Source organism: Carcharhinus amblyrhynchos, chromosome 16 (assembly GCF_965287045.1).
Source record: "Carcharhinus amblyrhynchos chromosome 16, sCarAmb.v2.hapA, whole genome shotgun sequence".
Taxonomy (NCBI): Eukaryota; Metazoa; Chordata; class Chondrichthyes; order Carcharhiniformes; family Carcharhinidae; genus Carcharhinus; species Carcharhinus amblyrhynchos.
The window spans coordinates 2,997,251-3,023,066 of record NC_137339.1 but is presented as its reverse complement, the minus strand read 5'-3'; the positions used below and the strand labels follow the sequence as shown (position 1 = coordinate 3,023,066).

The 25,816-nt window shown below is 45.8% G+C and overlaps 1 protein-coding gene across 1 annotated transcript in view; it reads left to right on the top strand.

The window, feature by feature from the left end:
- Positions 1–25,816, top strand: part of rims4 (regulating synaptic membrane exocytosis 4) — a 75,968-nt gene that overhangs the window by 28,171 nt on the left and 21,981 nt on the right. Inside the window, exon 2 of the mRNA XM_080204349.1 lies at positions 7,951–8,092. Coding sequence (XP_080060475.1) covers positions 7,951–8,092 — 142 coding nt within the window. The remainder of the gene's footprint in view (positions 1–7,950; positions 8,093–25,816) is intronic.

Here is a 25,816-nt window from a genome sequence, read left to right as displayed (position 1 = left end):
CTACTTTATTTAAAATTTTGCTTATTTAGTTTGGTTAAATAAAATAATTTGTTAATTATTCACTTAAAGTGAGTGTCAGGTATTTCTGTTAATGAACCTCTAGACATTAATGTAGAACATCTTCCCAAATACTTTTACCAGATTACGTAGCGAGCTAAAGGAAATTAACCTCTGCATCATAATAATACCTAACTCACCCCCTCACCCCTACCTCACACAACCCTCATCCAACTGAGCCCTCGCTCACCCCTTACTCCATATCTATTGAGTGGATGCAGGAAGATGAGCAACTTTTCTCTGCTTCAGATTGGATCAATTCATTGCTCTTTTCATGATGGTGTTCCAGCATTTCACTCTTTTTTGGTTGTTAATTCGGCATTTGGCCAGATGTTCTGGTTCATTAGTGATTCCTTCTCCAGGCATTTTGTCAAGAGAATTCTGATGCTTGAATTTCATCAAGTTCCAAATCTTCATTAACAGACTCATCTTCCATATGTGAAAGTTCATTATCTGCACTTGGCACAGTCTAATTCCTCTGTGCTATCCCTCAGGCTCACATTCTTAAATTAAACTTCTGATCACACTAGCGGCATTGATTTACACACTATTTGTTGTTCGTTTACACACTATTTGCCATTGATTTAGAACATTGAACATAGAAAAACTACAGCACAAACAGGCCCTTCGGCCCACAAGTTGCGCTGAACATATCCCTACCTACTAGGCTTACGTAGTCCCACGTACTCAACCAAAAGACCCTTAAAAGACCTTATTGAATCAGCTGGCAGCCGATTCCATGCACCCAACACCCACTGAGTGAAGATTTACACACTATTTGTTGTTGATTTACACACTATTTGTTGTTGATTTACACACTCTTCCTGCTTCTGGGTGTGACCTCCAAACATCTCATAGAATAAATCGCTGTTTCAAACTACTGACTCCCAGTTTGTAACTGTTTTCTCCTATAAGTGACTGAGTGAAGTTTTATTTGTGACTATCTTATACCCGTGTCGGTGATCATTCTGTGTGGGCAGAGACTCCTATGGAACACAGAGAGTGATGCAGGGCAGCTGGGTGCCAGGGGCATCTTTTATGTAAGATTGGCAGTGGAGATTAGTCTGGAGACATTTTTCTGATCCTCATCCCTGCTTTGTGTCCAGCAAAATATCACTGGGCTTGAGGACCGATAGGAATTGAAATCACTTCTGGAGATGAGTTTGGGCCTGAGATTGGGGTTCGGGGAATGGGACAGTGGGGCAGAGTTTGTGGGGGGGGGGAGGTTTGCGGAGGGGGGAGGGTTAGAGGACAGTATTGGGGTCTTGCTCCTGCTTTCCTGCTCCTTGTGGCTCCAATGGAGATTTTTTTCCAAATAAAAACTTTGCCCAATTTACCTTCAGGTCGCAGCTGGAGGGATTATTAATGATCCTTGAGTAGAGACACAATGAGTGAGAGAGCCTCTAAAATAAGAAACTGGTGATGTGTTTCTTAACATGAGGGCTCATAGTATATTTCTGAAGGTTGGATAAAATGAAACACTGAAGTTTAGGATTATTCAGGGTGGATAGTCTGAATAAATATTCTGGTCACATCTTGTGGAGTCTAGGAATCACGGTTGGCATCTCGTCTACTAATTTAATTCTGATTACATGATGGGATAGAGTCATAGAGGTTTACAGCACGGAAACAGGCCCTTCGGCCCAACTTGTCTTTGCTGCCCTTTTTTTTAAACCACTAAACTAATCCCAATTGCCCATATTTGGCTCATATCCCTCTATACCCATCATACCCAAGTAACTATCTAAATGCTTTTTAAAAGACAAAATTGTACCCATTTCTACTACCACCTCTGGCAGCTTTTTTCAGACACTCACCACTCTCTGTGTGAAAAAATTGTCCCTTTGGACACTTTTGTATCTTTCCCCTCTCACCTTAAACCTATGCCCTCTAGTTTTAGACTCCCCTACCTTTTGGAAATGATAATTACTATCTATCTGATCTATGCCCCTCATTATTTTGTAAACCTCAATAAGATCATCTCTCAGGGAAAAAAGTCCCAGTCTATCCAACCTCTCTTTATAACTCAATCCCTCAAGACGTGGTAGTATCCTAGTAAATCTTTTCTGCATTCTTTCTCATTTAATAATATCCTTTCTATAACAGGGTGACCAGAATTGCACACAGTACACATTGTACAACTTCAACAAGACATTCCAACTCCGGTATTCAATGTTCTGACCAATGAAACCAAGCATGCCGAATGCCTTCTTCACCACTCTGTCCACTTATGACTCCACTTTCAAGGAGCTATGAACATGTACCCCTAGATCTCTTTGTTCTGTAACTCTCCCCAACGCCCTACCATTAACTGAGTAAGTCCTGCCCTGGTTCAATCTACCAAAATGCATCACCTCGCATTTGTATAAATTAAACTCCAATCTGCCATTTGTCAGCCCACTGGCCCAATTGATCAAGATCCCATTGCAATTGGAGATAACTTTCTTCACTGTCCACTTTGCCACCAATCTTGGTGTCATCTGCAGACTTACTAACCATGCCCCCTATATTCTCATCCAAATCATTAATATAAATGACAAATAACAGTGGGCCCAGCACTGATCCCTGAGGCACACCACTGGTCACAGGCCTCCAGTTTGAAAAATAATTCTGTACAGCCACCCTCTGGCTTCTGTCAAGAAGCCAACTTTATATCCATTTAGATACCTCACCCTGGATCCCGTGAGATTTAATCTTATGCAGCAACCCACCATGCGATACCTTGTCAAAAGCCTTGCTAAAGTCCATGTAGACAACATCAATTCTACTCCTATACCCCCTATACTCTTCAAGGGATTCACTTGATCCCAGCTGCCTGTGCATGCCATGTGCCTCTTTCTTCTTCTTGACCAGGACCTCAATATCACGAGTCATCCAGGGTTCCCTACTTCTGCCAGCCTTGCCCTTCACTCTAAGAGGAATGAGTTTACCCTGAACCCTGGTTAACACTCTTTTAAAACCGTGCCACTTACCAAACGTTCCTTTGCCTTCCCACAGACCCCCCCCAATTAACTTTTGAAAGTTCCTGCCTGATACCATCAAAATTGGCCTTGCTCCAAATTAGAATTTTAACTTTTGGGCCAGACTTCTCATTCTTCATAGCTATCTTAAAATGAATGGAATTATGATCACTGGCCCCAAAGTGATCCCTCACTAACAATTCTGTCACCTGTCCTTCCTTATTTCCCAGGAGGAGGTCAAGTTTTGCCCCCTCTCTAGTCAGGCCATTCACATACTGAATGAGAAATTCCTCCTGAATACACTCAACAAATTTCTCTCCATCCAGCCCTCTAATACTATGGCTGTCCCAGTCAATGTTGGGGAAGTTAAAATCTCCGACTATTATCACCCTATTTTTCTTGGAGCTATCTGTAATCTCCTTACATATTTGCTCCTCAATTTCCTGCATTGATTTGGGGGCCAATAGTACGACCCTATCAAAGTGATTTCCTCTTTCTTATTTCTCAGTTCTACCCAAATAGACGCAGTGGCCGAACCCTTGGATGTATCCCATCTCTGTACAGCTGTGATGCTTTCTCTGATCAAAAGTGCAACTTCCCCTCCTGTTCTATCTTTCCTGTAGCATCCATACCCTGGAACATTGAGCTGCCAGTCCTGTCCCTCCCTTAGCCGTGTTTCAGTAATTGCTATAATATCCCTGTCCCATGTACCCATCCATGCCCTGAGTTCATCTGCCTTGCCCGTCAGGCCTCTTATATTGAAATAAATACAGTTTAGTCTGGACTTCCCTTGCTCTCAGTCTTGCTTTTGCCTGATCTGTCTGGTACTGGGGTTACTGATACTGCCTTTACGACTTAATGTGCTCTCTTTAAGTTCCGCGGCATCCTCACACTCCTCTTCTGTCCCCCTACTGTTTTGGATCCCAACCCCCTGCCAAACTAGTTTAAACCCTTTAGGGTTGTGAATCTGTGGAATTCCCTGCCCAGTGAAGCAGTTGAGGCTACCTCATTCAATGTTCTTAAGGCAAGGATAGATAAATTTTTGAACAGTAAGGGAATTAAGGGTTCCGGTGAACGGGCGGGTAAGTGAAGCTGAGTCCACAAAAAGATCAGCCATGGTCTTATTGAAGCGGGGAGAAGGCTCGAGGGGTCAGATGGCCTCCTCCCGCTCCTAGTTCTTATGTTCTTATCACAAGCCAGTGATCAGCATTGGAAAGTGGATCTGTGTGGACAGTAGCTGTGAGCTTCCCTTTGCCACATTCAGAACAAGAATGTGAACAATCCAATGAGGTTCTGAGGGACACTGATGAATTGTGGGATTATGGTTTGAACAGACAGGTTCATATTGTGTCAGTATGTGAGACCATCACTGGGTCCAATCAGTCCAGGTCTTCGCTCAAACACCCCGAGGCTAATAGTCCAAATTACATTTGCTCACCCAGTTCCTATACCCCTTCATCATCTTTTCCTTCATCCAACAATCTAATCCAGTCTTGATACAGCTTCTGTCTCAACCATTAACCTTAAAACAGAATTCCAAAACTCTCGGTGTGAAGATGTTAGTCAGGATTCCTGTGAAATAGATTCTCTGGCCTCCGCTCCGTGTTTTTCTTGGTGGTGGGCTGTTTGCTGGTGGTGGATCTATCAGTGGGAATTCCCACTGAGGCCACCTCACACTGCTGGGAAACCCGAAGAATCCTGGCTGGGAATGAACAGTTGGAAATTCCTTCCAATCTTCCATTCCTAAGGTTGTGAAATTTAAAGGAACTTTGCATTGATATAGTGCCTTTCACAATCACTTCTTATCTATCAAGTGCTTTGAAGTACTGCTGAAGAGTAGCCACTGCTGTCAGGTTGGAAACGCAACTGCTACTTTGTGCATAGAAAGATCCCACAAGCACCAATATGATGATGACTAGATGATCTGTTTCTTTTTGTGATGTTGATAGAATTTCAGCCAGGATTCTGGGGAGAACGCTCATCTCCTTCCTCAGAATAGCAGCACAGTACATTCACGGCCAACCACGACTCAAATTGGGGTCTCAGTTTAACATCTCATCCAAAAAGACGACACCTCTGACCCTTGAGTACTCTCTCAGTACCGCACCAAAGGCTCAACCTGAACTTCTGTCCTCAAACCTCAACTTGACATTCATGATCAAACAGAAAGAGTGCCATCAACTGAGTCACAGCTCACACTGTGCCTGATGTAAGCTTTACTTCACAGTGGCACAGTGGTTAGCACTGCTGCCTCACAGCACCAGAGATCCAGGTTTGATTCCTGGCTTTGGCCACTGTCTGTGTGGAGTTTGCACATTCTCTCAGTGTCTGCGTGGGTTTCCCCCAGGTGCTCCGGTTTCCTCTCACAGTCCAAAGATGTGTATTGGCCATGATAAATTCTCCCTCAGTGTACCCAAACAGGCACTGGAGTGTGACGACTAGGGGATTTTCAGAGTAACTTCATAGCATTGTTAATGTAAGCCGCCTTGTGATACTAATAAATGAATAAATAAACGTCAATCGCTTCCACTGGCAGGGTACTTTATACCTTCTCATTATTCCAAAACCACTCAGAATTCTAAATAAAAGTTCACCGATGATCCTCTTGGCTTTGCCAGTGGAGATCGTCCCAGTCTCACTCCCTAACCATAATATCTCATCTGTGACAGGAACCATTCTATCCAAACTATTAAAGCTCGGATGGTTCTGTTTCTGCAGATACTGGGACTCTGTTGAATTAGTGGCTGATTTTCAACAAATCAGTGATATAATTGTTATGAGTCATTTGGAGATGGAACTATAATTACTTTCATTTCTCAAATCATTTTTATGACCAGGATTTTTAATCTGGTAGATGGGATGTAAATGAAAATGGATAAATATTACGGAATCACAAGCCCCCAGGGTCAAATGAAATAAGGTTGCTACAGGATGGTGTCATGTGTCTGGATTCTGTTTGTTTGTCATTGTTTCTATCTAACAGTTTAGAGTCCCAGATACATGCAACTCACTGAGAAATAAAAGGCTGTCGAGTTCTCCTTAAGCTATTCCGATAATCACATGAAACAGGGATAATGGAGTTGTTGACTAATCAGTACGGGATATTATTGGTCCTTGAGGGACTGGCTGTGACACTGGCTGAATGAACAATGAACAGAGAAAAGCACAACACAGGCCTTTCGGCCCTCCAAGCCTGTGCTGTTCACGATGCTCTAACTAAACAAAAATAAACCTTCTGTCCTCACTCGGTGCATATCCCTCTATTCCCTCCCTATTCACGTACCCATCCAGATGCTTCCTAAATGTTGCTAATGTGCCTGCTTCCACCACCTCCTCTGGCAGTGTGCGCTCCAGGCACCCACCATTCCCTGCGTGAGAAACTTCTCCCCTCCCACCTTGAACCTTGTAATTGATACTTCCACCCTAGGAAAAAGCCTCTGACTATCCACCCTGTCTGGGCCTCTCAGCATTTTGTAGACCTCAATCAGGTCTCCCGTCTTTCCAGTGAAAACAACCTGAGTTTGTTCAATCTCTCCTCAAAGCCAACACCCTGCTGATGGAGCGTGGAGTGGTCGCCGTGTTTTACCAGTGACGGTGTACGGTGCACAGTGAGAGTGCCTGGTGAACTCTGGTTGAGCTCTTTATTGCCTTTGTGGAGATTGAATGAGCTGTTTTTGCAGTGCTTTACTCGGGTTGCCGTGTGTCGCAGTATTCTTCACAGTTTGACACGTCCTCGTTTAGGGTACGGTTCACAGTGATAAATAAAGTTGCGGTTTGAGTTGTGAGGCAGATGTCCTTGGCGTAGAGGAGTTTTTGGGAAGATCATTTGTGTCCAGGTTAAACGAGGCTGGAGCCAGCACTGAGCCATGGGGCAGTCCACTGGTCTGACTTTTCCACGTACTTCTTACTTGTCCAAGGTGAACTCTGAACTTTCAATTATTTAACAATGTTCTGATGCTTTAAGTTGTTTGTGTTGGGAGGGAGGGCCTATGGCAACTTCAGGAGCCCATAAGCTGGTGGGAATGGTGGGGAGGGCAGCTCAAGAGGAGTGCCCACCTCCAAAAGCTGCCAACCTATCAGAGGGTGGGAGTCCAGCAGCATCAGCCACACCACTTGTATCATTTTTATTCATTCATTCATGGGGCATGGGTGTCGCTGGCTGGCCAGCATTTACTACTTATTCCTACTTGCCCTTGGCTAGGCCATTTCAGAATCATTGCTGTGGCTCTGGAGTCACATGTAGGCCAGACCAAGTAAGGGCAGCAGATTTTCTTCCCTCAAGAACATTAGTGAACCAGATGGGTTTTTTTATGACAATCAACAATAGTTTCATGGACATCTGTAGGCTCTTACTTACAAATTTTTTTATTGAATTCAAATTCCACCATCTGCCATTGCAGGATTTGAACCCTGGTCCCCAGGACATCAGCTGAGTTTCTCGATTAATGGTCTAGCAATAACACCATTAGACCAACACTTCCTGCATGAAATTCCTGACTAGGACATTCTCCAGTTCTGCTGCTTATCTTGGAAAGAGCAATCTGGAAGGAGGATTTAGTGCTGAGTAATGCTGAGGTGGCACAGTGGTTAGCACGACTGCCTCACAGTGCCAGGGACTTGGTTCAATTCCAAACTTTAGTGTCTGTCTGTGTGAAGTTTGCACATTCTCCCTGTGTCTGTGTGGGTTTCATCTGGGTGCTCCAGTTTGCTCCCACACTCCAACAATGTGCAGGTTAGGTAGATTGGCCATGCTAAATTTCCCCTTGGTGTCCAAAGGTGCAGCATTACTGGGATAGGACTGGGTAAGATGTTCTATCGGAGAGTCAGTGCAGACTCAATGGGCCAAATGGCTGCCTTCTACACTGTAGGGATTTTATGATTCTATGAGGGTGAAGCTCCAGCATTACCTAATCAATTCATCTTCTTCTTATAGATGGAGATGGTCGGAAACTACGAGGGGCAATCCAACGCAGCACGGAGACAGGACTTGCCGTCGAGATGCCAAGTAGAACGGTGCGTCAAGCCAGCCATGAGTCCATTGAGGAAAGCATGAACAGCTATGGATCTGAAGGGAAGTAAGTGGTAAAATGAGGGATGTGCCCAGCTGAGGGTGTTGGCTTTCCAATGTGGCGAGTGGGTAATGTGAGGAATCTGTGTTACCCTATCATTCCCAGGAAAGAAGGGGGTTGAAACTGAGGTTGGCGGGAAAGGGAAGTGGAAAAAGTGTAAATCGGACAGGACGTTCTCACCTGCCCAAAAGCATCTTCACTCCCAGTGAGCCCAAACTCTCAAATCTCTGATATCGCAGTAGCTGGGATATCGAATGCACCAATGATGATGGGGCCATTTGCCAGTATCACAAATCTACTATCAAGCATTGTGTAATTATTACTTTTCTGATTCTAACGTTCTCACAAAATTCACCCTTTGAGGTAATTCTGACTCTTCCAAACATCGGAAATTCATGGCATGAAGGAGACATGCTGCTCTGTCCCCACCTTCCCCACACACCCTACACGAGCATCATGACAAGATATTTCATTTCACTCATTCTTGGAATGTAGGCGTTGATGGCTGGGCCAGCATTCATTGCTCATCCCTTATTGCCCTTGCCAAGGTGGGCGGTGAGCTGCTTCTTGAAACGCTGAGGTGTAGGTACACCCACAGTGCTGTTAGGAAGGGAGTTCCAGGATTCTGATCCAACAGCAGTGAAGGAACGGTGCTATTGCTTCAAGGGAGGATGGTGTGTAACTTGGATGGGGACTTGCAGCTGGTGGTGTTCGTGCACCTTCTGCCCTTAACCTCCCAGGGGTAGAGATCACAGGTTTGGAAGGAGCTGTTGAAGAATCCTTGGTGAAGAACTGCAGTGAATCATGTAGATGGTACACACTGCTGTACTGTGCATTGGTGGTGGAGGGAGTGAATGTCCGTGGTGGTGGATGGAGTGCCATCGGATGGATGACTTTGGCCTGGATGGTGTTGAGCTTAATGAGTTTTTTTTCCACATTTGGAATATTCCGTGCAGTTCTGGTCACCACACTACCAGAAGGTTGTGGAAACTCTGGAGAGGATGCAAAGAAGGTTCGTCAGGATGTTTCTTCGAGGGTGTTGGCTATGAGGAGAGGTTGAATAAACTCAGATTGTTTTCATTGGAAAGACGGAGGCTGAGGGTCGACTTGTTCGAGGTCTCCAAAATTATGAGGGGCGTAGGGTGGATAGTCAGAGGCTTTTTCCCAGGGGGGAATGGTCAAATACAAAGGGGGCACAGGGTCAAGGTGAGAGGGAGGTGTGTGGGGACGTTTTTCATGCAGAGAGTGGTAGGTGCCTGGAACGCGCTGCCAGAGGAGATAGTGCAAGCAGGCACATTAGCAACATTTAATAGGTATCTAGATGGGGACATGAATAGGGAGGGGATAGAGGAATATGGACCAAGACAGGGCTGAAGATTTTTTTTAGTTTAGTTAGGGTATCATGATCAGCATGGGTTTGAGGGGCCGAAGGGCCTGTTCCTGTGCTGGACTTTTCTTTGTTCTTTGAGCCTTGGTGAGTTGCTGCAGTGCATCTGGTAGATGGTACACGTGGCTGCCACTGTGTGTCGGTGGTGGAGGGAGTGGATGTTTGAGGCGGCTGATGGGATATTGATCAAGAGGTTGATTTGTCCTGGATGGTGTTGAGCGAGTGTTGGAGCTGCACCCATCCAGGCAAGTGGAGAGTAATCCATCATACTGCTGACTTGGAGATGATGGACAGACATGTGGGTGTCCGGAGGTGAGTTACTCACTGCAGGATTCCCAACCTTTGACCTGCTCTGGGGTAGCCACAATATTTGCGTGGCTAGTTGAGTTCAGTTTATGGTCAATTTTTTAAGGATTATTTATTATTAGTGTCACAAGTAGGCTTACATTAACACTGCAATGAGGTTACTGTGAAAATCCAGGATGTTGATGATGATGTTAGTAATAGTTGCCTTCCTCCAGCCTCCCCCCATCCCGGACCCCCAGCTATTGAATTTGCAGGGATGTGGGTCCAGGATTTTATTGATGCAGGTTCTCTTTAAGTGGTTGCTCTCTTGAGTTGTTTGTTAGTCTGAATTCAGTTTAATTGGTTACACTAAATCGCATAAATAGACACTGATTGAAAGCATGGTGATTGGGTTATAAGGTGTTCATGTGTAACGTGTATCTCTGAGCTAAACCTGAAGGTTGGCTCTGGTTCTATCCTTTACCTGTTGGTTATCTGGAACGCAAGAGGGATATTCCCCAAACCAGTTTGCCTTCCCTGAAACTCACAGAGTGTGAAATTAAAATACCGCTACATTACCCAGCATGCTCATTGGAAAGTGGCTTCCATAAACTAATCCTGGCCAGGAGGTCCAGACCGCGGTGTTTCTTACCCCCAGGATGGAATCATCCAATCGTAGAATCCCTACCGCACAGAAGGAGGCCACGAGGTCATTGAGTCTGCACCGACCACAATCCCACCCTGACCCCATTCCTGTAACCCCACATATTTAGCATGGTAATCCCCTGACACTAGGGTTAATTTATCATGGCCAATCCACCTAACCCGCACATCTTTGGACTGTGGGAGGAAATTGGAGCACCCAGGGGAAACCCATGCAGACACGGGGAGAATGTGCAAGCTCCACATAAGACAGTGCCCCGAAGTCGGAATCGAACCCGGGACCCTGGCACTGTGAGGCAGCAGCGCTAATCACTGTGCCACCATGCTGTCAGAATATGGGCATCGATCCCACTACCTCTTGCACGCTAGGTGAGCGCTCGACCAATTGAGCTAATTTCCCCCAAGCTGCCCATGGACCCGTGGAACAAGTTGATATCACAGCAGTGGATGCTGATCGTTCAATTCCTTCAAGAAAGAGCCAGGACCTCAGGAACAGGAGGCCATTCGGGCCCCTCAGCTCCATTCCGTCATTCAAACAGATCATGGTAGATCAACTTCTATTTGCCTTTGCCGCATATCCCTGGATATGGATTCCTCCACGAGAGGAAATAGATCAAATTAACCTGTCGAATATTTGAGAATTTCAAAGATTGCGCTCAGAATGAAACTGCAGGGAGTTAAAGACAAGTTTGGATAATGAAGGTGTTTCCCTGCACAAAACCGGAATAATACTTCGAAAGTAAAGGAAGCAGCAAAGGTGCAACTGGTCGAGGCTGAGAATGAATAAAGTTTTTAGGTTTATTTATTGGTCACAAGTAGGTTTACATTAACACTGCAATGAAGTTACTGTGAAATTCCCCTGGTCGCCACAGTCCAGTGCCTATTCGGGTACACTGAGGGAGAATTTACCACGGCCAATCCAGCTAACTAGCAAGTCTTTTGGACTGTGGGTGGAAACCGGAGCACCCGGAGGAAACCCATGCAGACATGGGGAGAATGTGCAGACTCCATACAGACAGTGGGAATGGAACCGAGAATGGAACTGGGGTCCGTGGTGCTGTGAGGCAGCACTGCTAACCACTGTGCCACCGTGCGTAAGTAATTGAATCTTCGAATTGCCCTTTGGGTGAAATTTTACGGCTCCTCATTTTGTGGAAATTCCAGTCTTGCTGAAGTGAATTTAAACATCTTGCTACACTTTCCAGCACCCCCTCCGCTCCCCCCCACTGCAACGGGACCGGAACTTTCCACCATTGGTCCATTGAGGTCAACACTCCAAGGGATTGGGTGGAGTGGGACTCGGCTGACTTGCTGTCACCCATTTCGTTTTGCCTCTTATGGGGTTTTTACCCCCCATATTTCTCAAGGATTATGTCATCACCAGTGAATTAGCTCCCCCAGAGCATGGCCATGTCAACAGCTAAGCAGGCTTATTGCAAAATGAAGCTGGCTTCGAACTGCACACAGGGGAAATAAATATGCAAAGCAGCATAAAAGCAAAAAAAGATACAGGATTTACAATAAAATTATCTCCAAGTATAATTAGCTTCTCCCCTTTCCTCCCAGCAACCCACGCACTGTGGAGTGAGTGGGATAGAGTGCAGGATTCAGGAATATCACCTTCCATTACTGCATAAGGCAAGGCTGGTTCACTGTGGGAATGGCAGAGGAGGGGTCAGCCAGAGTTCAATGGTACCTCTACCCTCCACAGGGGCAGCAACGTGTGGGGTAACTCCTGCTCCAGTTTGATGCTTCCACTGCAGTGCTGAGGGAGTGCCGCACTGTCAGAGGGTCAGTGCTGAGGGAGTGCCGCACTGTCAGAGGGTCAGTGCTGAGGGAGTGCCGCACTGTCAGAGGGTCAGTGCTGAGTGATTGTTAATTCAATTTTATCTTTACAACACACCCACCTCCTTGTTGCCCAATGAATTTGTTTGTCCATGTATGTTACTGTATGATTGTTACATTCTGGTGTGCTCCATGTGCCTATCTAATAGCCGCTTGAAAGTTCCTAAAGACTCCACTATCACAGCAGGCAGTGTATTCCACACCGAGTTATTTCCTTCCCCAAAGGACATTAGTGAACCAGATGGGTTTTTCTGACAATCGACAATGGTTCCATGGTATCAGTAGATCCTTAATTCCAGATAAAATTAAATTCAAACCTCACCATCTGCCGCAGCAGGATTTGAACCCAGGTCCCCAGAACATTAGCTGAGTTCCTGGATTAATAGTCTAGTGATAATACCACTAGGCCATTACCCCCACAACACTAGATCATTGTTGAGCTATATCTTTACTCCATTTCCTTATCTTGGTTTTGTAACCCTGAATACCCCTGCCTAACAAAATCAGTAAGAAGTCTCGCAACACCAGATTAAGGTCCAACAGGTTTATTTGGTATCAAACACCACTACCAAATAAACCTGTTGGACTTTAACCTGGTGTTGTGAGACTTCTTACTGTGTTTACCCTGGTCCAACGCCGGCATCTCCACATCAGAACAAAATCAGCGTCGGTTTTGAAATTTCCAATGATCCCAGGCTCAAAAGCTCTTTTGTGGGAGAGAGTTCCAGATTCCAACCGTTAGTTTGAAAGAGTATTTTCTGAACAATATGGAGGTAAATTGAAGATTTATTATGACAGAGGAAATAGTTTCTCTTTAATCCAGCCAATCAAATCCTTTAATCATCCTGATCTCTATCACCCTTTAGTCTCCTAGGAATACAAACATGGATTATGCTAATAGGTTTTATAATGTAATCTTTCTTCCCTCAGTATAATCTGAGTAAATCTGTCCTGCACCTCTCCAGTCACTGGGTAAAGAGGTTCGCTGTCAATTCCCTTTCTCGTTTACTAGCGATTATCTTTTTGTTTTATGTTCCCTCGCCTTTGGACTACCCCCTTAAGCGGAAACATCAATCATCCCCATAGCAACTTATAGATTCCCTACAGAGTTAACAGACTCCATCAGGTTATGTCTCCTTGCTGGAGAAAAGTTGCCCCGGCCTGTGTGCCTTCCCTCACACTCACATTGATATTCCTTGGATGTCGTTGCTGTGTCAATGAGTTCACCCCATAATTAACATTTTTCTTGTTGTGTCTGCTCCATTGCGACCTCACCTTCTGTTTCTGTCTGAAGTTCCTCTTGTATACACTGCCTGTCTCATCAGCCTGTCAAATCAGGCCTCTGGTTTGACACTGGGGTCCTCTTCCCCAAGCCTGCTCCAATCAACACGGCTCTCTGTAATCCAGGCCGATTCCTCTCTTTGTGTGCCTGTCACCACTCACCGCCTGACCCCAAATCACTGCTGCAGCGATGGTTGCTTTTGATAACAGACAGAACCTTCCTGCCTTTTGGGAACAATTGACTTTTAAACCACAGATTGGCTGGACAGAAAGAATAAAGGAAATGAATTCAAACGGGTTGTGTGCTGCTGGTAGGGATGTTGGAGAGAAATTGGGGCCCCTGTTTATTTACCTCAGGTGCAAAATTGGGAGGAAGAAGCACTGATATGATGTGGGTTGGCTTGGGCGAGAATGCAGCTCTTCTTGCAACACTTGTTAGGCCCGTTGCCAATGGTGATGAGGACTCAACACATCTTTCATGAGCCATTCTGAGCTGATGAATCATTGACTATGTTTGGAACTATTTGTGTTCTAAGTTCTGAGATTTTCCCCATGAACCTCTCTGCCTCTCTACCCACTTCTAAGCTTCTCCTTAAAACTGACCTCTTTGACCATGTTTTTGGTCATCTGTCCTTTGTGTGGCTCAGTATCAAATATTGTCTGCTGATGTTACTCATTTCATTGGCTCATAGAAACCCTACAGTGCAGAAAGAGGCCATTCGGCCCATCGTGTCTGCACTGGCCACAATCCCACCCAGACCCTACCTCCATATCCCTACATATTTACCTATTAATCCCTCTAACCTACACATCTCAGGACACTAAGGGGCAATGTTGGCAAGGCCAATCAACCTAACACACACATCTTTGGACTGTTGGAGGAAACCGGGGTACCCGGAGGAAACCCACGCAGACACGAGGAGAATGTGCAAACTCTACACAGGCAGTGACCTGAGCCGGGAATCAAACCCGGGTCTCTGGTGCTGTGAGGCAGCAGTGCTAACCACGGTGCCACCGTGCTGCCCAGCTATACAAGTTATACAAATAGAAGTCACAGTTGCTGTTGTCTAACCCGTGATGAAGTGCAATCTATTAATATGAATGTAATTTTATGATTTTTATCTTGCCTGGGGCAGCACAGTGGCCACGGACTGGGATGCATGTTCTGCATGTTCTCCCCATATCGGCGTGGGTTTCCTCTGGGGCTGCTCTGGTTTCCTCCCACAGTCCAAAGGTGTGCAGGTTCGGTGGTCTGGCCATGCAAGACTGTCCCTTAGTGTCTCAAGATGGGTAAGTTAGGGGGTTAGCAGGGTAAATACATGGGGTTATGGGGATAGAGCCATGGGGTTATGGGGATAGAGCCTGGTTAGAGTGTGGGGATAGAGACTGGGTAGTGGGGAAAATTCTCGAATCCATTATCAAGGACTTTATAGAGGAGCATTTAGAAAGCAGTGGCAGGATCAGACAGAATCGGCATGGATTTATGAAGGGGAAATCATGCTTGACAAATCTTTTAGAATTGTTTGCAGATGTAACCAGTAGAATTGACAAGGGGGAACCAGTCAGTGTGGTATGTTTGGACTTTCAGAAAGTATTTGACAAAATCCCGCTAAGAGATTATTGTGCAAGGTTAAAGCACATGGGATTGGGGAAAGTGTATTGGAATGGGTAGAAAACCGGTAGGCAGAGAGGAATTAATGGGTCCTTTTCAAATTGGCAGGCAATAATGAGTGGAGTGCCACAGGGACTGATGATGGAACCCCAGCTATTCACAATATATGTTAATGATTTGGAAAAGGGAACAAAATGTAACATCTCAAAGTTTGCAGATGATACCAAGTTGGGTGGGAGGGTGAACTGTGATGAGGATGCAGAAATCCTTCAGAATGATCTGGACAGGTTGGGTGAGTGGGTAAATCAATGGCAGATGCAGTATAATTTGGGTAAATGTGAGGTTTTTCACCTTGGAAGCAAAAACAAGAAGGCAGATTACTACCTGAATGGCTGTACATTGGGAGAGGGGAGTGTGCAGAAGGATCTGGGTGTCCTTGTGCACCAGTCACTGAAGGTAAGCATGCAGGTGCAGCAGGCGGTAAAGAAGGTAAATGGTATGTTGGCCTTCATTGCGAGAGGTTTCGAGTACAGGAGCAGGGATGTGTCAGTGCAATTGTATAGGGCCTTGGTGAGGCCACACCTAGAGTATTGTGTACAGTTTTGGTCTCCTTTCCTGAGGAAGGATGTTCTTGGTCTCGAGGGAGAGCAGTGAAGGTTTACCAGGCTGATTCCGGGGATGGTGGGACTGATGTATGAGGAGGGATTGACTGGGTTAGGATTGTTTTCACTGGAGGTCAGATAAATGAGGTTCTAACAGGACTGGACAGGGTAGATGGAGGGAGGATGTTCCCGATGGTGGGGGGAGTCCAGAGCCAGGGGTCACAGTCTGAGGATTGAGGGTAGACCATTTAGGACGGAGGTGAGGAGACATTTCTTCACTCAAAGAGTGGTGAGCCTGTGGAATTCATTCCCACAGGAAGTAGTTGGTGCCAAAACATTGGATATATTCAAGGGGCAGCTGGATATAGCACTTGGGGCGATTGTGGAGAAAGCAGGATTAGGCTATAGAGTTGGACAATCAGCCATGATCGTGATGAATGGTGGAACAGGTTCAAAGGGCCGAATGGCCTCATCTTGTTCCTGTCTTCTATGTTTCTATGTGAGCCTCTGGTAACTCATTCTTGCTTTGTCTTTGAGGGTGAAGAGTTTTTAACTAATATTTAGACCAGCAAAAGGGACAAGGAGGGAGGGAGTGAACGAAAGGCTTGTGATAGAGTGGGAATGATTAAATAACAAAAGGAATTAATGGTGCAATACAAAATGAGACAACACAGCTTGTAGTTATTTATCTTCTTTAACAGCGCAAAACAGCTCAAGGTGCTTTACAGGAGGGTTATTGGTCAAACTGGAAAGTCAAGGAGATATTAGGATAGCTTCATTACAGAGAGAAATTCAAAGGAGCAATTTAAATGAGAAGCCGGGAGTAGAGAGACCAGGAAAGAATAGCTGTGTCCAGAGGAACTGTGAGCTGAGAATACCACCAGATCATCCAAGTCAGGTGGCCAGAAAGGCCATCCAAGAGCAGAGTCCTTTCCCAGGCCAATAAGCCCAGCATCCAGGCTAACCACTCTAAACCAGCTCCAATGGGAAAGGATGTGGTGTTCAGATGCCCGACTCCTGACTCCCCAAGCACCTATCCCACTCAGAACTCATGATGGGACACTCTCAGGAAGACAATGGAAACACTTTAGGGATGTGCTCAAGGCATTCCTGAAAGGGTCAAACATCCCCACCTAGTCGTGGGAGACTGAGGGTTATGACCAATCAAAATGGAGAAGTCTTATTTGGGAAAGCACCAAACACAGTGGGAGGTTTTCTTAAGGAATGTGGAGCAGGAAATTGAGACATTGGAGGGAGCATTTCAACCTCCAGCAGACGGGCACCGCAACAGCTCAGTGACTATCACTGCTAGCTGTGCAGATACATGGATTTGGGCCGGTGTCTGTGGGAGTTTGCGCATTCTCCCTGTGGTTGCGTGGGTTTCCTCCGGGCGCTCCGGTTTCCTCCCACACCCCAAAGATATGCTCTTAGGCTGATTGGTTTACCAAATTGACACTATTCTCCCCTGAATCTGGCTACATTAGGGGCTCCACTCACATACACACAGGGCAGGGTAGGTGTAGGGTGATGCGGCGGCACGGGCTCGTTGGGCCGAAGGGCCTGTTTCCCGTGCTGGGTTGTTCTTTGTTCTTTGTTCTTTGTAACCTCGCAAAATCTCATCCATCCAACTGCTGAGCCACTACCTGTACACAAGGCAGAGTTTATAGTGCACTACAGACATCCCAAACTCCAGAAAACCGGAGTGGGATCCGCTTATCATCAATCCCGAGGGACTTCCAAAGAAATTGTTGCAGATGAGGAGGGAATTGACAAAGAGGAGAAGATTCCATGGGCTGGGAGCACTCACTAACCATAGCCACACATGACAGATTATCCCTGGGTGGGGTTGATCATGACTGCTGCCCGTGGAACTTGATATAGAACTGTCATGATCTTATTAAATAGCTTTTTAAAAATATATATTCACAGGATTTGGGCATCACTGGCAGGGTCAGTATCTACATAAGAACATAAGAACATAAGAAATAGGAGCAGGAGTAGGCCATCTAGCCCTTCGAGCCTGCCCCGCCATTCAATAAGATCATGGCTGATCTGTTGTGACTCAGTTCCACTTTCCCGCCCTCTCCCCATAACCCTTAATCCCCTCTCTTATCAAGAACCCATCAACCCGCTTCTTAAAAATATTTAGCGAGGCAGCCTCCACCACTTCAACGGGCAGAGAATTCCAGAGATTCACCACCCTTTGAGTGAAGAAGTTCCTCCTCAACTCCGTTCTAAACCGCCTCCCCTTTATCTTGAGGCTGTGCCCCCTAGTCCTACTGTCTTTTTTGAGCGGGAAGAGTCTCTCCACCTCTATCCTATCCATCCCATTCATCATCTTATACGTCTCAATGAGATCTCCCCTCATTCTTCTAAACTCTAACGAGTACAAGCCTAGTTTATTCAGCCTCTCCTCATAGCTCAATCCCCTCAACTCCGGTATCAGCCTAGTAAACCTCCTCTGCACTCCCTCCAGGGCCAAAATATCCTTGCGCAGGTGCGGCGCCCAAAACTGCACACAGTACTCCAGCTGCGGCCTCACCAATGCCCTATACAGCTGCAGCAAGACCTCCCTACTTTTATATTCAATCCCCCTCGCTATGAAGGCCAGCATCCCATTCGCCTTCCTGACCACCTGCTGCACCTGCAAGCTGGGTTTTTGCGACTCATGCACAAGGACCCCGAGGTCCCTCTGCACCGTCGCCTGCTGCAGTTTTTCGCCACTTAAGTAATAGTCCTTCCTACCATTCTTCCTACCAACTTCTATTATCCATCCTTAATCCCCTCAAGAGACCTGACGGAGGTCCACAAAATTATGAGAAGCACAAACAGGGTGGAAAGGCAGAGGCTTTTTCCCAGGGTGGAAGTGTCAATTCCAAAGGCGCACAAGTTCAAGGTGGGAGGGGAACAAATTTGAGGGAGATGTGTGGGATAAGTTTTTCACGCAGAGAGTGGTGGGTGCCTAGAACGCGCGGCCAGAAGAGGTGGTGGAAGCAGCACATTAGCAACATTTAGGAAGCATCTGGATGGGTAGATGAATAGGGAGCGAATAGAGGGATACGGAATGAGTGAGGGCAGAAGGTTTTTTTTTGTTCTTTAATTATCTTTAACTGAATGGCTTGTTAGACTATTCAGAGACGACCACATTGGAGTTGTATAAAAGTCAGTTAAAGACATCAGCAAATCAGTAAATGTCAGTTAAAGACATCAGCATTCTTTTCCTGAGAGACACTAATGATTAAACTGGGCTTTACAACAACAGTCTCCATTTCTGATAGTCTAACAACCTTTTCAATCCATGTTTCTTTACTGAATTTAAATTCCTCTGATGCCATGGTGGGAATTGAACTCAAGTACTGAGCCGAGGTTAGTCCAGTGACATTACCACTGTGCTACCACTTACTCCTCCTGTTCCTGTGGACCAGGAAGAGGGAAGATACTACCAAACAACACTGCTGCTGCAACGTCGCCCATGTTTTTATGAACTGAGATAAGGAGTGGGAAGTATCCTTCGTTAACTCTCCACAAAGGAGAATGTGACCCATTAAAGGTCTTTACAATGAAGGGTCTGTGCTATAGAGTATGTGTGGAGAAGGTGGTCTGTAACCTCCAAGCTGATCAGATTGTTACCTCAACCCCACATTCCTGCCTACCCCTGATAACTTTTCACCCCCTTTGTTCATCAAGAATCTATCTCAGATCTGCCTTAAAAATATTCCAAGACTCTGCTTCCACTCCATCTTGAGGAAGAATGTTCCAGAGACTCTCAACCCTCTGAGAGAAAAAAATTCTCTTCATTTTTGTCTTCAATGATTGACCTCTTCTTTTCAAACACTGACACAAGAGGGAACATCCTCTCCACATTCACCCTGTCAATACCCCTCAGGATTTAGGGATTTCAACCATGTTACTCTTCTAAACTCTTCTTACTCTTCTAAACTCCTTGTGGATACAAGGCAACCTTTCCTCTTAAGACAACTTGGTGTTGCTCTACTAAACCTTCTCGGGAACTGCATTTACATCTTTCCTTAAAAAATATTGTGCACAATACTCCAGGTGTGTTCTCACCAATGTCCTGCACAACAGAAGAATAACCTCCCTACATCTCCTTCCTGGAACTGGGTCTGGCAAAGGGGCTGTGAGCTAAAGTGGGAGAAGGTTCTGTGTGATGGAACTTGGTCTTATTTGTCCACTCCTGCTACCAACTCGAGTGAAGGGCAGTGAAAAGTCCCTTCTCCCATCCCTTCCTTTCCCACTCCAACACTGCTAGCATTAATAGAATAATAGAATGTGTATAGAGCAGTGGAGGCCATTTGGCCAGTTGTGTCTGTGCTAGCCCTCTGCACGAGCAATTCGGTCTGTTCTACTGGCCTCACCTTTTGCCCTGTAGCTCTGCAATGTTTTCTCACGTCAAATAATTGTTAAATTCTCTATAAAAGCCATGACTGAATGTTCTGCAGCAGTACATTCCAATTCCTACTCACTCGCTGCATTAAATAAAATCCCTCATGTCATGTCCCATTTTTTGTCCATAACTTCAAATTGGTTTTGTCTTGTTTTCAACCCTTTTGCAATGGAAACAGTTTCTCCCCATCTACCCTCGTGTGACCCTTCATGATATTGGGCATCTCTGTATTGGACAGAGACATCTCTGTATTGGACATGATATTGGACATTCTCTTAATTTTCCCTTCTTCAAGGAGAACAGCTCCAGTTTTGCCAATCTATAAACGTAACCAAAGTTTCTCGTTCCTGGTAGCATTCCTGTAAATGGTTTTTGTATCCTCTCTAATGCCTTCACACCCTTCCTGAAGTGTGATGCCCAGAATCAGAGACAGTGCTCTAGTTGATGTGAACCAGTGTTTTTAATCCCGGTCTACCACAAGCTCTTTGCTTTAATACTCTGTGTCCCGGATCTCAGATGCCTTCAGAACCCCTTTCTCAATCTGTTTTGCCACTTTCAATGATTTGTGTACATTCTCCCCAATGTTGCTCTGTTCCTGCACCCCCTTTGGAATTAGATTGCATTCCTTCACATTTTCTACCAAAATGTATCACTCTATATTTCCCTGTATTAAATTTCATGGATCTGCCTATTCTACCAGGCTGTCTATATCCTGGTGAAATCTATCACTCTGCTCATCATTCACAGTGGGTGTGGGGGGTGTCGATGAATCACCAACAGCCTGGGTTCAACTCCCGTACCAGCCCCACCTTCTCAACCTCCCTGAGGTGTGCTGACCCTCAGGTTCATTCACCACCAGTCAGCTCCACTCCTCAAAGGGGCGAAGGGCCTCTGGTCACCTGGAATGATGGTAACTTTATCTTTAATTCACAAGTGTTGTGCCGTCAGCAGCAAATGTTGTAATTGTCCTGAAGACCCCAGTCTGGGGTCGGTGGAGAAAAGCAGTGGTCTTGGTGAGCCTCTGGGGAACTTCAGTGAAGATCTCCCTCCAGCCCAAAGTCGAACTGTTCGCCGCTGCTGCCTGTTCCTTGTCACTTGACCAACGTTGCATTCTTGGAGCTAGTCTCTCTTCTATTCCATGGGCTTTAACTTTGCTGACAAGTCAGTTAGTTGGCACTTTATCAAACACTGCATAACTCTATTAAATTAGTTAAACACCACTTGCCCTGAACAAATCTTCTATTTAATCAAGAAAATTTGAAGGGAAAAATGGGGAGTGTTGACCCATTGGATATTGGATATTGTCCACTCCACACAGTGCAGTCACTGAGTCAGCACGTCCCCTCACCCCCCCCCACTCCCTCTCCCCCGCAGTGAAATCTGTGCCAAACAGTTCACTGTTTGGGGAAATCATCAATAAATCCTTCCTTAATGATGTTAATTGAGTGCATTTGTTTCGTTAAGTAGTTGAACAGGATTTATTTAAACTTTGTGCTGAGACATCGCGGCCATCCACTTACGCTAATTGTGCAGATAGGTTTGATATTACTGGAATGACCAGCGGAAGATTTTTCGCTGATTATGCTTCGTTTGATTATTTTTATCAAAGTGCGCTGATCCAGGAGATGCATTCTGATGGCCAATTGTGTAACATCACAAAGGACAAAACCCATTCCCACTCTTGTTCCCAATGACAAGACTTTTTCTACTCTCTGTCATTCCATGGAAACTCAGCGGCTGTTCCTCTTTCCTCCCACTTCTATAGAATAGAATTCCAATGGATGAACCATATTCATACACTTCCTATGAGCAGAATTCCAATGGAGTAACCATTTCTCCATTGGGAATTCCAGAGGACCAACAAATCTTTTCCAATTAATCCCATTCATTAGTGTCGCTACAATGCAGAAGGAGGCCACTCGGCCCATCGAGTTTGCACCGATCCTACCCAGGCCCTATCTCTGTAAATCCACATATTTATCCCGCTAATACCTCTAATCTACATATCCCAGGACATTAAGGCGCAATTAAGCATGGCCAATCCACCTAATCCATATATCTTTGAAGTGTGGGAGGGAACTGGAGCACCCGGAGGAAATCCACGCAGACACGAGGAGAACGTGTAAACTCCACGCTGATAGTGAGCAAGGCCAGGATCAAACCCTGGTCCCTGGCGCTGTGACGCAGCAACGATAACCACTGTGCTACCATGCCGCCCGTGACGAGGTAAATTTCCATATCATATCGTAAAATCTTATTACCTGCAGTCAGAACGTTTGAATTTATTCTTTGGAATCCAGTCAATGGGATTATTTCCTAAACATAAGAACATAAGAAATAGGAGCAGGAGTAGGCCATCCAGCCCTTCGAGCCTGCCCCGCCATTCAATAAGATCATGGCTGATCTGTCGTGGCTCAGTTCCACATTCCCGCCCTCTCCCCATAACCCTTAATCCCCTCTCTTATCAAAAACCCATCAACCCGCGTCTTAAAAATATTTAGCGAGGCAGCCTCCACCACTTCAACGGGCAGAGAATTCCAGAGATTCACCACCCTTTGAGTGAAGAAGTTCCTCCTCAACTCCGTTCTAAACCGCCCCCCCTTTATCTTGAGGCTGTGCCCCCTAGTCCTACTGTCTTTTTTGAGTGGGAAGAGTCCCTCCACCTCTATCCTATCCATCCCATTCATCATCTTATACGTCTCAATGAGATCTTCCCTCATTCTTCTAAACTCTAACGAGTACAAGCCTAGTTTATTCAGCCTCTCCTCATAGCTCAACCCCCTCAACTCCGGTATCAGCCTAGTAAACCTCCTCTGCACTCCCTCCAAGGCCAAAATATCTTTGCGCAGGTGCGGCGCCCAAAACTGCACACAGTACTCCAGCTGCGGACTCACCAATGCCCTATACAGCTGCAGCAAGACCTCCCTACTTTTATATTCAATCCCCCTCGCGATGAAGGCCAGCATCCCATTTGCCTTCCTGACCACCTGCTGCACCTGCAAGCTGGGTTTTTGCGACTCATGCACAAGGACCCCGAGGTCCCTCTGCACCGTCGCCTGCTGCAGTTTTTCGCCACGTAAGTAATAGTCCTTCTTACCATTCTTCCTACCAAAGTGGACCACCTCACACTTGCCAACATTAAATTCCATTTGCCATTTCCTGGCCCATTCACCCAGCCTATCTAGATCCTTCTGCAGACTCTCCACACCCTCCGCACAATTTGCCGTTCCCCCAGTCTTGGTGTCATCAGCAAATTTCGACACCCTACACTTGGTTCCCTCCTCCAGATCATCTATATAAATGGTAAAAAGCTGAGGCCCCAGCACCGACCCCTGGGGCACTCCACTAGTCACCATCTGCCAATCCGAATAGCACCCGTTGACCCCCACTCTCTGCCTCCTATTTGACAACCAATCCTCTATCCACGCTAACACCCTACCCCCAACTCCATGTCCCTCGACCTTCTGCAATAACCTCTTGTGAGGTACTTTGTCAAACGCCTTCTGAAAATCTAGAAAGACCACATCCACCGGCTCTCTTCTATCCACCGCCCTAGACACATCCTCATAGAACTCCAGTAAATTTGTCAGACACGACTTCCCTTTAATGAAACCGTGCTGCGTCTGCTCTATCAAGCAATTCCCTTCAAGATGCCTTGCAATTTCCTCCTTAATGACAGATTCTAACATTTTACCTACCACAGACGTTAAACTAACCGGCCTATAATTCCCCGCCTTTTGCCTGGCACCCTTCTTAAACAACGGCGTAACATTAGCCGTTTTCCAATCATCCGGCGCTTCCCCGGAATCCAGCGACGTCTGGAAAATAACCACCAAGGCATCCACTATCACCTCCGCCGTTTCTTTTAGAACCCTCGGATGCATTCCATCCGGTCCTGGGGACTTGTCCACAATCAGCCCCTCCAGTCTGTCGAGCACCGCCTTTCTAGTAACAGTAATGTCATTAAGACCCTCCAGTCCTACCACCTTTCCATCTCTAACACCCGGCAAATTATTCACGTCCTCCTCCGTGAAGACAGAAACGAAAAAGTTATTCAATACCTGAGCCATATCCCCATCCCCTACCACTAGCTCCCCTTTCTCATCCTCTAAAGGACCAACGTTCACCCTAGCCAGCTTCTTCCTTTTTATATATTTATAAAAACTCTTGCTATCCTTTTTTATATTAAGCACTAGCCCAGCTTCATAGTTTCTCCTACCCTTCTTTATCAACTTCTTTGTCAATCTTTGTTGACATTTAAACCTCTCCCAATCCTCTTCTCGCCCAGCACTCTTAGCTACTCTAAATTCCTCCGCTTTTAATTTAACACTTTCCTTCACCTCCTTCGTTATCCACGGCTTATTACCTCTCCTCCTACGGTCCTTTTTGACCATCGGAATAAATTTCCGCTGAGCACCAAGAAAGATCTCCTTAAAGATCCCCCACTGCTCCTCAGCAGACCCTCCCTCCAACGCGCTCCCCCAGTCCACATTCGCCAATTCTTCTCTCATCCTACCGTACTCCCCTCTATTCAAACAAAGTACGCGTGTCCGGGAACCCACTTTCTCCTCCTCCATCTGCACCAGAAACTCCACCATACAATGATCACTCTCCCCAGGAGGATCCTTCACCGCAAGGTCCCTAATTCTACCCGCCTCATTACATAGCACATGTTGGGTGTATTTTGCTGGAACAGGACATCTAATAGCCTTTGTCATTTGTTAGATTTGCTCCTTTGCGTGTTTAGGATTGTACCTTTTTTCCCATCATTTCCTTTGTGTATCATTCCAAATAATCCAACTCCTAGCTGTTTATTGGGACCACGTAGAATCCCAATGGATATTTTTGCATTCGTTTGGGGAATGTTTATTGTGGCTACTTTCGTTGTCTGGCATCGTGGATGAGAGTTCTGTGTAAGACAGATCTGGAAATTGAGTTTGACTTCCTTCTCATTTCACACAATACAACGAAAATTTAAATTCAACACCTCTGTTAACCCAGTCCCATAATCAGCCCCTCACTGTGCCCATTGTACGGTCACTAACGGGCAGACCTTGTATCTGAAACTCTCATGGGCACAGCCATTTCCCTGTTCACTGCCTGTGTTTCAAATCCCACCCTTCCTCACTCATTCCCATGACAAACTCCTTTTAGTGTCACTGTCCATTGTGTAGAATTTCAATGGGAAACCCCTTGTCCTTCATTGTGCAAAGTTTATATCAGTGAAACCATTCTCCATTGACTTTCCAAGAAAGAATTTCAATTAACAAACCTCTTCCATATTCACCCGGTTACATTGAACCCCAAATGGATTCAGTTCCAATGCCTCTCCATCCCAGCAAATGTCATTACTTTCAGTCAGAAACTTTAAATTCGTCCTTTGGAATCCAACCAGTGGGATTATTTCTTAAACAAGGGTGTACTTTGCTGGAACAGGGCATTGAATAACTTTTCTCCTTTGCTCAGCCTATTTAGGGTTGTATCTTTTCTCCACGGCCTGTTACTGGCAGCGAGAGCTACTAATGTCTCAGTGAGAAAAACTGAGCCTGTAGGATTGGGGTGAAGAGGACAAGGGCAGGCAATGGGTTAGTGGTGTTATCACTAGACTATTAATCCAGAAACTCAGCTCATGTCCTGGGGAGCTGGCTTT